The sequence below is a fragment of the Pseudorca crassidens genome, chromosome 2 (assembly GCF_039906515.1).
Source record: "Pseudorca crassidens isolate mPseCra1 chromosome 2, mPseCra1.hap1, whole genome shotgun sequence".
NCBI lineage: Eukaryota > Metazoa > Chordata > Mammalia > Artiodactyla > Delphinidae > Pseudorca > Pseudorca crassidens.
Genome location: NC_090297.1, coordinates 22613912 through 22630390, shown reverse-complemented (window position 1 = coordinate 22630390; position 16479 = coordinate 22613912). Strand labels below are relative to the sequence as shown.

The 16479-nt window shown below is 37.4% G+C and overlaps 1 protein-coding gene across 30 annotated transcripts in view; it reads right to left on the bottom strand.

The window, feature by feature from the left end:
- EPB41 (erythrocyte membrane protein band 4.1) overlaps positions 1–16479 on the bottom strand; it is a 206200-nt gene that overhangs the window by 53034 nt on the left and 136687 nt on the right. For 10 of the 30 annotated variants that reach the window (XM_067725137.1, XM_067725131.1, XM_067725136.1 and 7 more), the window contains exons 12-15: positions 7737–7945; positions 4378–4434; positions 4172–4213; positions 3117–3179 (exon numbers count right to left, since the gene is read on the bottom strand). In XM_067725137.1, the coding sequence (XP_067581238.1) occupies positions 3117–3179; positions 4172–4213; positions 4378–4434; positions 7737–7945 (371 nt within the window). The remainder of the gene's footprint in view (positions 1–3116; positions 3180–4171; positions 4214–4377; positions 4435–7736; positions 7946–16479) is intronic. The other 20 variants (XM_067725143.1, XM_067725124.1, XM_067725134.1 and 17 more) reach the window with 8 other exon arrangements.

Below are 16479 nucleotides of genomic sequence, written 5' to 3'. Positions count from 1 at the left end.
ATTTTTGCAAGACTGAATGATGTTTCTGTGCTTTTAGATCAGTCAAAGAGAAAACTAACCCAAAAAGGGCAATCCTGCAGCTCCCCCATAAGAGTACCTCTTGCCTGCTGGGATGGAATGTGAGTATAGCTCAAGAATATGGGCTTCACCATGGGGAAACAACATTTTGCACTTTTGTTCTAGCTGAAAGCAAGAAAAGCATGTTTACTAGCTAAAGAAAAGCAGGAACAAGGTCAGTCAAAGACTCAGTAGTAGGCTGAACAACTGAGACCCATCAGGCATGGAAGGCTCTGTGACCTAGCTCCTGACAAAATCAAATCTGCTGGGGCCAAGAACTAAACGTATTAGGGAGGGTTAAAGGTGAGAATGGAGCAAAAAAAAAAAAAAAAATGATTGGGCTTCCCTGGTGGCGCCGTGGTTGGGAGTCCGCCTGCCGATGCAGGGGACATGGGTTCGTGCCCCAGTCCGGGAAGATCCCACATGCCGCGGAGCGGCTGGGCCCGTGAGCCATGGTTGCTGAGCCTGCGCGTCCGGAGCCTGTGCTCCGCAACGGGAGAGGCCACAACAGTGAGAGGCCCGCGTACCACAAAAAAAAAAGAAAAAAAAAATGATCAAGAGAGGCTATGATAAAACCATAACTCTCTGGGTTATTAGCCTCTTACTATAAAAGAGTGGTGATTTGTTACTTGTCCTGCCTAGCTTTTGATTGGCTTGGAACCTGAGAAAATAAATGTTCCAATAAAATCAGCAGCTTCTGAGGGAGCTTTCTCCATCCTTCTTAGCTGGCTCTGTTGGAAACCTGTGGGGGCACAGAGTTAAATTAAGATCTCAAAGGGACCTGCTCCAAATAGAATTTGTCACAGAAACTTGCAACAGGTTCTCACTGGGAGATGGAGGAGGAAACAGTAGATCTAAAAATGAACTCGACCTTATTTGTGCCAGAACAAAGCATTAGTGGGGGTGGGGTAGGAGTAGGGGGAGGAGGGAATGCTTAAAAAAAAATCTGCTAGAGTGACAGATAACTTGAGAGAACTTCCCTAAGCGGGGGAAAAAAACTTTTACAATACTAGAGAATGATGGTTAGCCAAACTACTTGGGCTGTTTTCAGATTAGACACTTTCTGATGCCTATCATCCTATAATTTTAGCAGCAATCAAACCAAACATTTAATTAAGTAGAAAATATTCTCAAAAGATAGTTAGTAGTTTTAATTTTCAAACACACACTTATTTAGAAATCCCCTCTCATGGCTGTCAATGGAATACTGGGAAAAACGTATCACACACAAGGACTTTGTGAGTCTCAGAAGCCATAACACACCTCATTGAACAAAGGACAAATATATGATTGGTACTGCAGGTTCCAGTTAAGAGGCAGAATTACAGATGGACAAGTCAAGAAATAGGCATGTTTGGAATTGCGAGATGTTACATTGCTGAGTATAAGGAGATCAACTGATATCTGTTATTCTCCCTAATCTCAGAAGTGGAACCATTCAGGTCTAGTTTCAGCTATGCGCTAAAGCAAAGAGATCTAGTTACCAAGTTTGAAATATCCTAGGGTCCAGCCTAAGAAAACTTCATGTTACATGAGGTAAACATATATAAAACACTTGGTATTGTGCCTACCACACAGTACATGATTAATGAAAACTGGCCATAATTTTTATTTTTATCAAAGTATCTTATACCTAGCAGGCGCTCAAAATATATGTATTGACAAAGAATAGATGACGTTAAGTAATTACTGGATGCTATTAGAGTTCTATCTAAAAAAGTTGCTTCAAACATCCACTTTAATAATATTTACCATTACATATGTCCATCTTTCAGGTCTCAGCTTAAGTGTTACCTCTTCATAGACAACTTCCCTGTCCATCTTATTTAGAGCAGGTCCTTTTTATTAGCACAGCATACTATTTCCCCTTCATAGCTTTTTTAATAACTTGTAATCATTTTATCAGTATTTGCTTACTTATTTATTGTTTCTCTCTTCCATTTGTCCCTACATTGGATGCTTCCTGAAGGCAAGAATGATTTATCATCTTCCTATATAGTTACATTTCCTTTATACTTGAGTTAAATCTCTGATGTCAGAATTTATACCCATTTCTTTTGGTTCTGTCTTGAGTGGAGTTGTAAGATAATTAGATCATTAGCTTCCAGGTAAGAGTTTCTGAAGTGTAAACATGGCCTGTTTCTGTACAGAATAACTCCAATTTCCTTAATTTTTCCTCATAGAGTTCCTCTAATCTTCTAGTTAGTTTTTTCCTTATCCCGTGTGGAGCCTGACACTAGATAAAGTATACTAATATAGGCTTGGTGAAAATCTGACCGATATTAAATACAATGGGAAAATGACCTTACAATTCCTACTGCACATAGTATGTTGCTATTTCCGAATGGGAAAAAAAAAAGTGTAGTTTAATAGAGTTAGATGGACCCTAACACAAATCCTAGCTTTACTGATTTACCAGCTCTATAACCACAAGGAAATTACTTAATTTCTCTTAGCCTCAATTTTCTCTTTAAAATAAAAATCCCATACCCATAGGCTTGTTTTATAATTAAACTATCTAATATCATACTAACTACTCATTAAATGCTAGCCTCCCTTCTTTCCTTCCTGTATCTTACTTTTTTTTCCCCCTGATTATTCTTCTGTCATTTTTTTGGTATCCTCGAAAAGTTAAGTCCATTTTGAATTGTGATCATTTCTCCTATTTTTCTACATTCTCCTGATTCAGAAGATGAAAAAATTGTATAAATTTGATGCTTGAAACATACAGGAGTTTATACTCTTGGGCAATTCAAGGAACTTTTAAACAGTGATGTAGTTCTTTCTAAAAGTGGGTAAAACAATGGAACCATGGGATGCTGAGGTAGTCCCAATCATATATTTTTTAGATAAGTATGAGAGATGGAAACTAAAGAGTCAGAAGTAGAGATGGTTGCATATCTTCATGTTTACCAACATGCAAAAGCATTTTAAACCTAAAATTCTCTCATGCAATGGCATGCAAAACCAAACGCAGCATAGAAAGAAGAAAGGGAATCAGCAAAGAATGCAGAAGGTTACAGGCAACCAACTGAAATAAGCTTCAAGTTCATACAAACCTCCAACATTAAATTGCTATGTCTGATATAAATGTTTTCACCATCTAGTCTCTCTCTCTTTTTCTGTGAAAATGAAAGAGGGAAAAACAGAAAAGCATAAAAAATTAAAATGTTGTTCTTGCGCGAAAAAACTGCAAATTGGCAAACCAAAAAAATATTAAAAATTAAATGTCCATAGAGCAGCATATGCCAACATGAAATGGTCACAGAACCACAAGGACACACAGAGGACACGATGACCACTAGAAAATGGATGACATTGTTCATGAATGATGGAAGAATGCGACGATGTTATTTAAATAGACAGTGCTCCTGGCTTCATTGGCTTCTTACATAACAAGCTGCTTTACGTTCCTCTGTGAGCTGTCTGAGGGTTACCTTAAAATGCATGACTTTAAGAAGCCTTGACTCTCCGTGTTCCATGGAGTAGGGAAATGCTTTAAGACATTATTTAGCGTTTTGGACATTATTTCAAACTTAGTAATACTGCAGGTACGTACGGCTCTAATATCTTCCATAAGAAAGATCTAAGGGCATTTTATACATGGTCAATCAATATTCTATTCAGTAAGAATTGATTCATCCTACTCTATGGTTGGGAAGAATGAGACACAGAACAGCCAAACCCATAATTATTAGCAATACTGGGAGTTGCTGCTATGATGGTTTCCATAATAAATATGCATAAAATACTGTCAACAATTCCAAGCATATGGTACCACTGTGAAATATTTCTTATAAAGTTTAAATATAAAGGATAGATTTGGCCTTCACTAATTATTTCATTCTGTTTAAAAAGATATTTTCCTACTGGAAAGTTTATTTTAATGAAATTTTTCAATATATAGTATAGGATTATAATTTCTTTGGTATACATATGTGTGTATGTATATGCATATATATACATAACATGTGTATATGTATACCTGCTATTAGAAAGTAATTTCGGATTAAGAGAAATCAATGAAAAGAATGGATCACTGTCTTTTTAATGCACTTTGAAAGTCAGCATGGGTGATGGTAAAGTGATTTTGTGAAAGTGAAAAATGGCTAACCTTCCTCATTCTTATCAGATCTTCATTTTTTTCTGCAAGCTTCTGTTTTGCCATTATTAAAAAAAGAAAGAAAAATGATAAAATATTGGCTCATTGAAGTTTTTTTGAACCTTCAACTTATAATTTTTTTGTAAGGAGCAGGGAGTGGGAGGGAAGAAAAAATTGGGGAGGGAGGGAAAAGGAATAAGTGGCCTATTGGCACAAACCTGTATTTGGTCACCATTTGAGGTGGGTACTGTGACCTCGATGTGGGTTTTTTCCACCTACATTTAAGAAATAAAGTGGTAAAAACATTTCAGGTTAGTAGGTTTCTATGAATAGCGTCATTTCCAAATCAGCTGCATCTTTAGGCTGCTTGTGAAATAAGCTGATATGTAATCATCATGATGCAGTCTTACGGGGGTATTACAGGCAAGGACACTGCTCTCAAGAACAATCTGTTAGTTCACCATCACATTCTCAAAGCTGAAGAGGTAATATGGACAACCAAAAGATCAAAAAAGAAAATTAAGGTAATTATTCTATTCATGAAGAGAACATATTTATACTTATTGATTAAAAAGTACTTATTAAAAATAATAATTTAGACTTTAAAAAGTCATATGTTTTTGTTTTGCTTTTTAAAAATGATGTAGAAGTATCTTAAATAACATAAAAACAAATTTACAAATGAAGATACCAATGTATGACATACATGACAGAAACAAAAAGAACATCTTTACAGTTTAGAGCACACATAAAATAAACCACATATGACACCAAGCAAGTAAATACAAAAAATTTTGTTAGTTGATCAATATATTTAAGGAGGCAAGTTTAACCCTTGAGTTTATTAGACAACAACACATCAAAATAAACTCAATTCAAATTGTTACTGATGCATGCAATTACTTCCAAGGCTGATTTATAAATAAGCACACACAGGGCTCAGCTGCAACATTCAACACACTGTAATCTCCTCTCCAGGGAGTTGGAGCCCATGTGTTCGGTGGATGGAAAAGATTCATCCTTAAGAACAGGAAGAGAATAACTAAGGCCTCCTGCCTGGCTTTGAAATACCTTTAGCAGCAGTCATTTTATATACCCAAAATGGAGTAAGCATAAATTTAAAAACCAAGAGTGATCAATGCCTAAAGCACTGGATATATCAAAATGAGAAAAATGTTTTTATTAAGCGTCAAATCAATCACCCTGTATCACTACGTTCTTTACAGAACCTCATTAATCTGTGGTTTTGATGTACTCTTTCTTTCTTTTTTTCTTTTTCTGGCCGCTGTGCAGCTTGCGGGATTCTAGGTCCCCAACCAGGGATCAAACCTGGGCCCTCAGCAGTGAAAGCACATAGTCATAACCACTGGACCTCCAGGGAATTCCCTTGACACATTCTTTTTAATCACACTTGGGAGCATTACCTCAGAATATAATGTCATTGTGCTGTTTTCTCTAGGACTGAATGTAAAGAACATAAGATGATACCAACCTTTGTGACACTGTCAAATCATAAGCACATCTGGCTACAGTCCTTTTAACTACTGGGGTAATTAACAATTTGGGTTATTTCTACTCTGAATCTCAGTAGAAATAACTGGGATTATTCTGGGATTATTGCTGTGTTGCCATTAACAAGTTATTTCACCTGAGTTTTAAGTCTTTTATTGATAAAATGGAGATAATATCTTCATAGAGTTGTGAATGCTTAGCAAATGGAAGTTTTCAATTATTCCGTAAAGCTTAAATTACTTGTTTCAATGAATGATGACTTCTTGCTTTGGGTCCTTAGCAATCCAACAGCAAGAAATTGAGAGCCTCTACTTCAATCTAAGAATGGAGACCAAGTAGCAACAGTAGTTCTATTTAAGCTCCTACAGAGAATATCAATGGAGATAAAGATGTACATGAGGAAAGGTACTATCTCCACACCTGCAAAGTAGGTCTTGTCAAATGACTCAAGATGCCAAAAAGCTATCTCTATCGGGCACCAACTTAGTGTTAGGCAATGAGATTTCCACAATTACAAGGCTACTTTATATAGTAAATACAGCTTCAGGCAAATTCCTTAATTATTTTCTAACTGCTACAAATAAAATCAACTCAGAGTCACCCTTAACTCCGTCACTACTATTACAGTAACAGAAGGTTATCAGAGGTGGCTTTCAGTCTGATCTCAATACAAGTATCTCAAAATTTATTTATATAGAATTAACTGGCAAGAAGACCCCCAACTGGCACTTAAATGGTGAGCATATAACAGGAAGTGATCTCTCCACTCTGCTGAGGTCCCAAGAGCAAAGGGAACCTATTCTTGAAGATACTTATGTCTGTCACACAGGCAAAAGAACAAATAAGTTAGCAGAAAGCCAAAAGAATCTTAGCCACCAAAAAGATTCCCTTGCCAATTCCAGTAATCTAACACTTTTCAGTTAGTATCACAAATGGAAGGACAGTCAAAAGTGCCAGGTGAGCTACCCTAACATTAAAAACTGAAGTAGTCTAACATTAAAAAGGCATTGTTGATACTGAACCTGGTGGTCAATGTCATGCACATTTGGCTAGATACAAAAATGCAAACACCTACCATTCACTCTGGATTCAAGTTGGTCTCAAAGGACCATAAAAACTATATGTCATATTGAATAGTTTTTTTTTTTTTAATACAGTCAAAACAGAGCCAGATTGGCCACTGCTCCATAGGTAAACTAGATATTGAACTGGCTCCAAAAGAACAGGATTAATCCATCTGCCAAGGGGAGAGCACTTACCAAGGTCTTATATGGTTTTAAACTCCTTAACAGACATATAAAAATGTAATTTTTCTTATAAAGACTGCTTCTATTAATTCCTGTTGTCAACAGTGAGACTCGTATTTACTTCAATAAATCTGAACTGACAGCTCAACTCCATCACTGTTTAAATGTATTTTAAAAAGCTTATCAACATATAAAAGATCAGTCCAGATACTGTTACTCCTGGGAAATCTACTAATTAAATTGGTGATGTTTCAACAAAGTTCGGTGACTGTGGGTACAATCAACTCAGAACTGTAAACAACCCAGTAGCATAACCTCCCCTACATAATGGATCTTCCCCTTTTTGTAAAGTTTCTTAAGATTTGAACAACCATATAGATGTGCTTTATATAATATCTGGATATTCTTTGGGTATGTTACACATATATCCATTTTAGGAAATCAAATTATATTTTACTCATACTAGCAGAGCTTACTCTTAAAAAGGAATGTGGAAATTCCTTCTGGATGAGTAAAAATTATTTTTAAAAACAGATGATCACAGTTCTGGTGTGTTTTACAGACTCATTTTTTAAGATTTAAGTTGGGTAAAGCTGTAGGTCACCAGAAAACTGGGATAGCTTACAACTACTTCATGACATAATTCTATGAAAATATTTTACAGGTTAATGGGAGATATCTTCTTTCCGAAAGAGTGAGGAAGAAATAACTTTGTTAGGATCCGACAAAAAACAGTGCTTTGAGAATCTTCCTGGTCAAGGAGTCAACACCTCTGAACCAAAAAGTGAATTAGCTAGACATCTGGGCTTATGACATACCTTCCACACTTCTGTGAGCTCTGGCTCAGGTTGCTCAGGTGGGACTTCTTCCTTTTTCACTTCAACCTGCACTGTTTCCTTCGGTGTTTTAGAAACCACTGCTTTTTTAACAGGTGCACCTGGGACGCTGCCTTCTGCGGCCTGACTCTGAGCAATGGCCGGTGCAGAGGTGGGCCGAGGACTTCGGTCTGCTGAATCAACGGCTGCTGCTACGTGAAAAAGGCACAAGTGAAGGACAAGTGAAGGCAAGAGTCACTGTACTACTTCACAGCCACCAGGTGAAATAACTGTGACTCCAGGACACATACGAGTGGTACAGTGTCCAGTGGGCTACCATACAGAAGGTAAAAAATAAATTATTAGTGCTCTGGCAGGTAACTGATGGCAATAATGGCAATAAGAAAGCTAAAATTACCCTAACAGAAAAGCTAAAATGTCCTGACGATAATGTTCCATAAAGGGTGGGACAGGAGGCGGGAGGTGGGTGGACGTGGACACAGAAATATATGAAAAAAAAAATGGAAAACTCATTTTATTAAAAAGTTGGCAAGATTGTTTAACCTTGTAATCTATTAGTTTCAAGAACCTGCAAGGTAGTCTATGAAGGAAAAAATGGGTTAATTAAGTCTGATTTCTTCTATGAAGGCCTTTTGAAATAAAGATCCATTTATTTATAGGTGGTTTCAGGAACCTAAAAATATATTCTAGGAAAAAGGATTAAGTCTGATTTCTTCTGCTAAGCCTCCTCAGAATGATTACAAAATAGCTTGATAAAGGAATCTTCTTATAAGACATGTACATATTTTGATGCTTCTTTAAGCTTAAGGTCAAATCTTTGAATCAGACACTTTCCTTTTTAATTGTTTGATTAAAAAATAAAATTCAATCCATTCAGCCATTCTATGTCCTTTGGTTGGGGCATTTAATCCATTTGCAGAACACTCTCTGACATAAATTGCAACAAGATCTTTTTTGATCCACCTCCTAATGAAAATAAAAACAAAAATAAACAAATGGGACGTAATGAAACTTAAAAGCTTTTGCACAGCAAAGGAAACTATAAACAAAATGAAAAGACAACCCACAGAATGCGAGAAAATATTTGCAAACAAAGTGACTGACGAGGGATTAATTTCTAAAATATATAAAAGTTCATGCAGCTCAATATCAAAAAAACCCCAAACAACTCGGGCTTCCCTGGTGGCGCAGTGGTTGAGAGTCCGCCTTCCGATGCAGGGGACGCGGGTTCATGGCCCGGTCCGGGAAGATCCCACATGCCGCGGAGCGGCTGGGCCCGTGAGCCATGGCCGCTGAGCCTGCGCGTCCGGAGCCTGTGCTCCGCAACGGGAGAGGCCACAACAGTGAGAGGCCCACATACCACAAAACAAACAAACAAACAAAAAAAAACTACAATGAGGTATTACCTCACACTGGTCAGAACGGCCATCATCAAAAAAATCTACAGGGCTTTCCTGGTGGCGCAGTGGTTGAGAGTCCGCCTGCCGATGCAGGAGACGCGGGTTCGTGCCCTGGGCCGGGAAGATCCCACATACCGCGGAGCAGCTGGGCCCGTGAGCCATGGCCGCTGAGCCCGCGCATCTGGAGCCTGTGCTCCGCAAGGGGAGAAGTCACAACAGTGAGAGGCCCGCGTACCGCAAAAAAAAAAAAAAAAACACTACAAACAATAAATGTTGGAAAGGGTGTAGAGAAAAGGGAACCCTCCTACACTGTTGGTGGCAATGTAAATTGGTACAGCCACTAACATACAGAACAGTATGGAGGTTCCTTAAAAAACTAAAAATAGAGCTACCATATGATCCAACAATCCCATTCCTGGGCATATATCTGGAGAAAACCATAATTTGAAAAGACACATGCACCCCAATGTTCACTGCAGCACTATTTACAATAGCCAGGACATGGAGGCAACCTAAGTGTCCATTGACGGATGAACAGATAAAGAAGATGTGGTACATATATACAGTGGAATATTACTCGGCCATAAAAAAGAACAAAATAATGCCATTTGCAGCAACATCAATGGACCTAGTGATTGTTGTACTGAGTGAAGTCAAACAGAGAAAGACAAATATCATAGGATATAACTTATATGTGGAATCTAAAAAAATGGTACAAATGAACTTATTTACAAAACAGAAATTGAGTCACAAATGTAGAAAACAAATTTATGGTTACCAAGGAGGAAAGGGACGGGGAGGGATAAATTGGGAGATTAGGATTGGCATATACACACTACTACATATAAAACAGATAACTAATAAGAACCTACTGGATAGCACAGGGAACTTTACTCAATACTCTATAATGACCTATATGGGAAAAGAATTAAAAAAGAGTGGATATATGATTATGTATAATTGATTCACTTTGCTACACAGCAGAAACTAACACAACATTGTAATCAACTATACTCCAAAAATATTAATTAAAAAAATGAAATAAAATTCAAAACCTTTGGCCTTTAGTCCTTAAAAAAACCAAAACAACCCTTTGAGTTCTACCCTATCCTCTTCCAGAGTCTTATCAATTTGCATTATTGTTCCTATTCTCTAATATTTTAGGGCAGCAGTTCTAAACCAGGGGTGATTTTGACACCGCAGAGAACATCTGGCAATGTCTGGAGACATTTTTGGTTGTCACAACTGAGGAGTGAAGTAGGAGGGGGTACTGGCTCTAGTGTGTATAGGACAAGGTTGCTAGGTTAAGAAACCCTGATTTAGGGCAAAGACTGTATATAGACTATACAGACTGTTTTAGAGGGAATATACAATATAAGCTTATGACAAAAGCTTTATCTTTTCACAGAGTTAAGAGTTGTTTTGGTTTGGATTACTGGGCATCTAAGTTTCAGATCACTCACTTAAAAACAATCACTCATACCCTTTTTATGATTTTTATCTTCATTCTTTCAGGAACTAAAAGAAAACATCCACATACTTCGTAGTAAGACCTCACTTACCTGGCAAAGTCTAGGTATGTAGTGTGTTTCCACATGATTTAATATTTCTGATAACAGATCATTATCCTTCATGTGCTGAGACTTTTAAATTTTAATTATCTTACATGGAAATCTTTATGATTTTTATTACACACTTTCCTGCCTTTTTTTTTTAACATCTTTATTGGAGTATAATTGCTTTACAATGGTGTATTAGTTTCTGCTTTATAACAAAGTGAGTCAGTTATACATATACATATATCCCCATATCTCTTCCCTCTTGCGTCTCCCTCCCTTCCACCCTCCCTATGCCACCCCTCTAGGTGGTCACAAAGCACCGAGCTGATCTACCTGTGCTATGCGGCTGCTTCCCACCAGCTATCTATTTTACGTTTGGTAGTGTATATATGTCCATGCCACTCTCTCACTTTGTCCCAGCTTACCCTTCCTCCTCCCTCCCCGTATCCTCAAGTCCATTCTCTAGTAGGTCTGCGTCTTTATTCCTGTCTTGCCCCTAGGTTCTTCATGACCATTTTTTTTTTTTTTTAGATTCCATATATATGTGTTAGCTTACGGTATTTGTTTTTCTCTTTCTGACTGACTTCACTCTGTATGACAGACTCTAGGTCCATCCACCTCACTACAAATAACTCAACTTCATTTCTTTTTATGGCCGAGTAATATTCTATTGTATATATGTGCCACATCTTCTTTATCTATTCATCTGTTGATGGACACTTAGGTTGCTTCCATGTCTTGGCTACTGTAAATAGAGCTGCAATGAACATTGTAGTACATGACTCTTTTTGAATTATGGTTTTCTCAGGGTATATGCCCAGTAGTGGGATTGCTGGGTCGTTTGGTAGTTCTATTTTTAGTTTTTTAAGGAACCTCCATACTGTTCTCCATAGTGGCTTATCAATTTACATTCCCACCAACAGTGCAAGGGGGTTCCCTTTTCTCCACACCCTCTCCAGCATTTATTGTTTCTAGATTTTTTGATGATGCCCATTCTGACTGGTGTGAGATGATATCTCATTGTAGTTTTGATTTGCATTTCTCTAATGATTAATGATGTTGAGCATTCTTTCCTGTGTTTGTTGGCAATCTGTATATCTTCTTTGGAGAAATGTCTATTTAGGTCTTCTGCACATTTTTGGATTGGGTTGTTTGTTTTTTTGATACTGAGCTGCATGAGCTGCTTGTAAATTTTGGAGATTAATCCTTTGTCAGTTGCTTCATTTGTAAATATTTTCTCCCATTCTGAGGGTTGTCTTTTCGTCTTGTTTATGGTTTCCTTTGCTGTGCAAAAGCTTTTAAGTTTCATTATGTCCCATTTGTTTATTTTTGTTTTTATTTCCATTTCTCTAGCAGGTGGGTCAAAAAGGATCTTGCTGTGATTTATGTCATAGAGGGTTCTGCCTATGTTTTCCTCTAAGAGTTTTATAGTGTCTGCCCTTACATTTAGGTCTTTAATCCATTTTGAGTTTATTTCTGTGTATGGTGTTAGGGAGCATTCTAATTTCATTCTTTTACATGTAGCTGTCCGGTTTTTCCAGCACCACTTATTGAAGAGGCTGTCTTTTCTCCACTGTATATTCTTGCCTCCTTTATCAAAGAAAAGGTGACCATATGTGCGTGGCTTTATCTCTGGGCTTTCTATCCTGTTCCATTGATCTATATTTCTGTTTCTGTGCCAGTACCATACTGTCTTGATTACTGTAGCTTTGTACTATAGTCTGAAGTCAGGGAGCCTGATTCCTCCAGCTCCGTTTTTCTTTCTCAAGATTGCTTTGGCTATTCTGGGTCTTTTGTCTTTCCATACAAATTGTGAAATTTTTTGTTCTAGTTCTGTGAAAAATGCCAGTGGTAGTTTGATAAGGATTGCACTGAATCTGTAGATTGCTTTGGATAGTATAGTCATTTTCACAATGTTGATTCTTTTCCTGCCTTCTTAAACTGAGTATTCTGAACTTAAATTTTCCTGATAAATTTATATGTATAAGCAGTAAAAATTAGGTCATACAAAGGAATTCCATGAATCAGAACAGATTAAAAATTGAAATTCACAACTACTTCATATACACAACACCAAGAAAAAAATGCTTGACATTCTGTAATGATGTCCAATGAAAGAAATAACTCCTCAGAGGATACACAGGAAAAGCAACAGAAACACAAGGATCTACTTTATCTTTCCTTTTTTTTTCTTTTTTAAAATATTTTATTGAAGTATAGTTTATTTACAATGTTGTGTTAATTTCTGCTGTATAGCAAAGTGATTCAGCCATATATATATTCTTTTTCATATTATTTTCCATTATGGTTTATCACAGGATATTGAATATAGTTCCCTATGCTATACAGTAGGACTTTGTTGTTTATCCATCCTATATATACTAGACTGTATCTGCTAATCCCAAACTCCCAATCCTTCTGCCCCCCATCCCCCTCGAGGATCTACCTTATCTTTCAATGAACACTCTGTAGCCTCTTGCAAGTCCCTGCTACTCATGAGTGCTCTAAGCCAGTCAGCGCAAGAATGGCAGATGGCAGACCAAATCTAACAACACAGGAGAATGTGACAAAATATTTTGCTCACAGTTGTGTTAAAGTATCATTATACATGTGTATTCACACCTCCTCTCAAAGAATTAATTCGTTTCTGCCTGGCATCATAGAAACATAGCCCATGCTTTCACCATGTGTTATTTTGCCACTTGCATTTGGTTTTAATCCAGTACTAATATTGCAGAGCCAAATAATTTAAGTCTTCAGCATTTCTAGCCCTGGAAGTCTGTACTATACGTGGGAAAGTAGGTATAGGTGTAGAAACCGGCAGTTAGAAACAGAGGCAGAAAGTTGCATCATTTGTAAAATGTGGAAGATATGAACTCTACAGGATGATTGGTATACTCAGTGGATATAAAATCACTTTATAAATCCTACATATAATAACTTTTAATGTCATACCTAAGCCTTTGTATTTTTTATGGGTTAATATTATTTCAAGAGTATGTTGGGCAAAAACTAATAATGCACACATTGAAATGCAGTTCAAGTGAAACATATCACCTAGCAGCTATGCAGAGAGGCAAATTTCTTTCCTTTTCTCCATTAGAAGGCTATAAAAACTATGGATCACCCCAGAGAATCATGGTAGTTGACTGGTTCTTGTCTTTTTAAACAGCTCTATTGAGCCATAAAACACACCCATTTAGACTATATAATTCAATGCTTTTTAGTATATTCAGTGTTGGAGGTAATGGTTACTTTTTAAGATGTTTTGGTTTTTCAGTTTTATGAATTCATTTGTTAACTATTAAAAGATTTTGATACCTAGATAGAGAACACTTAACTTTAAAAATTCAATTATTTCCCATTATTGAAGGTCTAGGCAAGGAAGAATGCTGGTTGTGATCATCTTGTGGACCAATTAACTCCAGTATTATGTTGCTCTTATCTGACAACAACAGAAACTTAGTTATTTATTAGAGCAGAGAAGTGTAAAACTCAAAACCATCACATTGTGTAAAAGGAGTCTTAAATTCTAGTTCTACCTCTGTTACTTACTAGCACAATTTCTGCTAGTATGGTATAGGTACAATGGGTATGCAGTGGATCAGTGATCCCATTATCAGAGGGCCCACATGAATCATCTACGGATCTTGAAAAACAAACAAAAAACCCAGCTGATGCTCAGTTCCACCACAGACAGATGTGGTATCTAAGAGTGAGGCCTAGGTATGTGTTTTGTTTTAAAGCTCCAAAGATGATATGGATGTATTCCCCTGGCAAGAATCACTGCAACCACTACTCACTGGACGGATGAACAGCTTGGTTGTGTGATCCTAGGAAGTTATATAACTTTTCTTGTACCCCGGTTTCCTCATGAGTAAAACAAGAATTCCTAAATGTTTCTTGTCTGCTAGGTTGTTGGTACCAAAGAGGAATATATGGAAATGGTTTGAAAAGCAAAAAGTGCAACAAAAATATAAACTGAAAAATCCCTGCCGTCATTATTAGCTTATCCTTGTGACTTCCCCCTCTTGTCGTATGAACTAGGATTGGAACCAGTTTTAGTTCTTCAGCTGGTGAAGCAGATGCTTTGAGCACCAGATAGAAAAGAGAAAGGGAATGGTCATTAAAATGAGGCCCCTTATAAAGCATTTCTTATTAAAGTTTCCCTAATACACCATCTCTAGCTTAGAGGACTATATTCATTAAAAAAAAAATAAAAGAGGGAGAACTAATAGGGGAAAGTCTCTCTTTTAAGAAGAATGGAAAAGGATCTAGGAAAAGGAGGGAAAAACAGCTTCCATAGAAATGTTTCCAGTTCTTATACTGAGAAGACAGCACACAGAGAAAAAAAAAAGACACTTAAAAACAGAACTACAAAAGATTTGTCCTACTCAGTTTATATGCAACTCAGATGATTAAAAGATAATATATGTAAAATGTTTAGAACAGTGTCTGGAACATACTAAGTGCTCAATGAATACTGACTAGTGACATCTTTCATTCTCCTTCTTCTACAAAAAAAGAAGTCATCATGGTGAAGAATAAAAAAACGCAGCACTGGGAGAACAGTTCTAGATTCTACTTCTAGCTCTGTCACTGACTAACTATGTGACCTTAGGCAAATCGCTTGAATTCTAAGGTCAGGTTGTTAAGAAATAAGAAACATCAATGGGGGTCTTCCCCGGTGGTGCAGTGGTTGAGAGTCTGCCTGCCGATGTAGGCGACACGGGTTCGTGCCTCGGTCCGGGAAGATCCCACATGCCGCGGAGCGGCTGGGCCCGTGAGTCATGGCCGCTGAGCCTGCGCGTCCGGAGCCTGTGCTCCACAACGGGAGAGGCCACAACAGTGAGAGTCCCGCGTACCACAAAAAAAAAAAAAAAAAGAAAGAAACATCAATGGGTATCCTTTTAAGAAATTAGAAAAAGAACAGTTCAATAAAAGGAAAAGGAAAATAATAAAGATACTAGCTGGCATAAATTAAATTAAAAATATATAAGAAGAGGGCTTCCCTGGTGGCGCAGTGGTTGAGAGTCCGCCTGCTGATGCAGGGGACACGGGTTTGTGCCCCGGTCCGGGAGGATCCCACGTGCCGCGGAGCGGCTGGGCCCCTGAGCCATGGCCGCTGAGCCTGCGCGTCCGGAGCCTGTGCTCTGCAATGGGAGAGGCCGCGACAGTGAGAGGTCCGCGTACCGTAAAATAAAAAAAAAAAATTATATATATATATATATATATATGAAGAAAACAAAACCAAAAGTTGGTTCTTTGGAAAGAGTAATAAAATTAATAGATCTGTAGCAAGACTCTTAAAAGGGGGGGCAGTAGGTTCACAAATTACCAATATCAGGAACATAAAAGTACTAGAGATCTTATAGATATTAAAAAGATACACAATTTTATGGCAATAAATTTGAAATTTTAGATGGAATGGACATTTCCTAGAAAAACACAATTATCAAGAACTAGAACATCTTAATAGTCCTTTCTAATAAAGGCGTTGACTCTGTAAGTAAAGAACCCTCTCACAAAGGGATCTTTAGAATCAACTGGCTTTATAGGTGAATTCTTCCAAACATTAAGGAAGAAATAATACCAATCTTACATAAAACTCTTCCAGAGAACAGAAAAAGAGGGAATCCTTCTCAAATTTATTTAATGAGGCCAGCATAAACTTGATATTAAAACCTGACAACATTACAAGAAAGGAAAATTACAGGCCTTTCTCTCTCATGAAAATCATTGCAAAAAGCCTAAAATGACATAAGA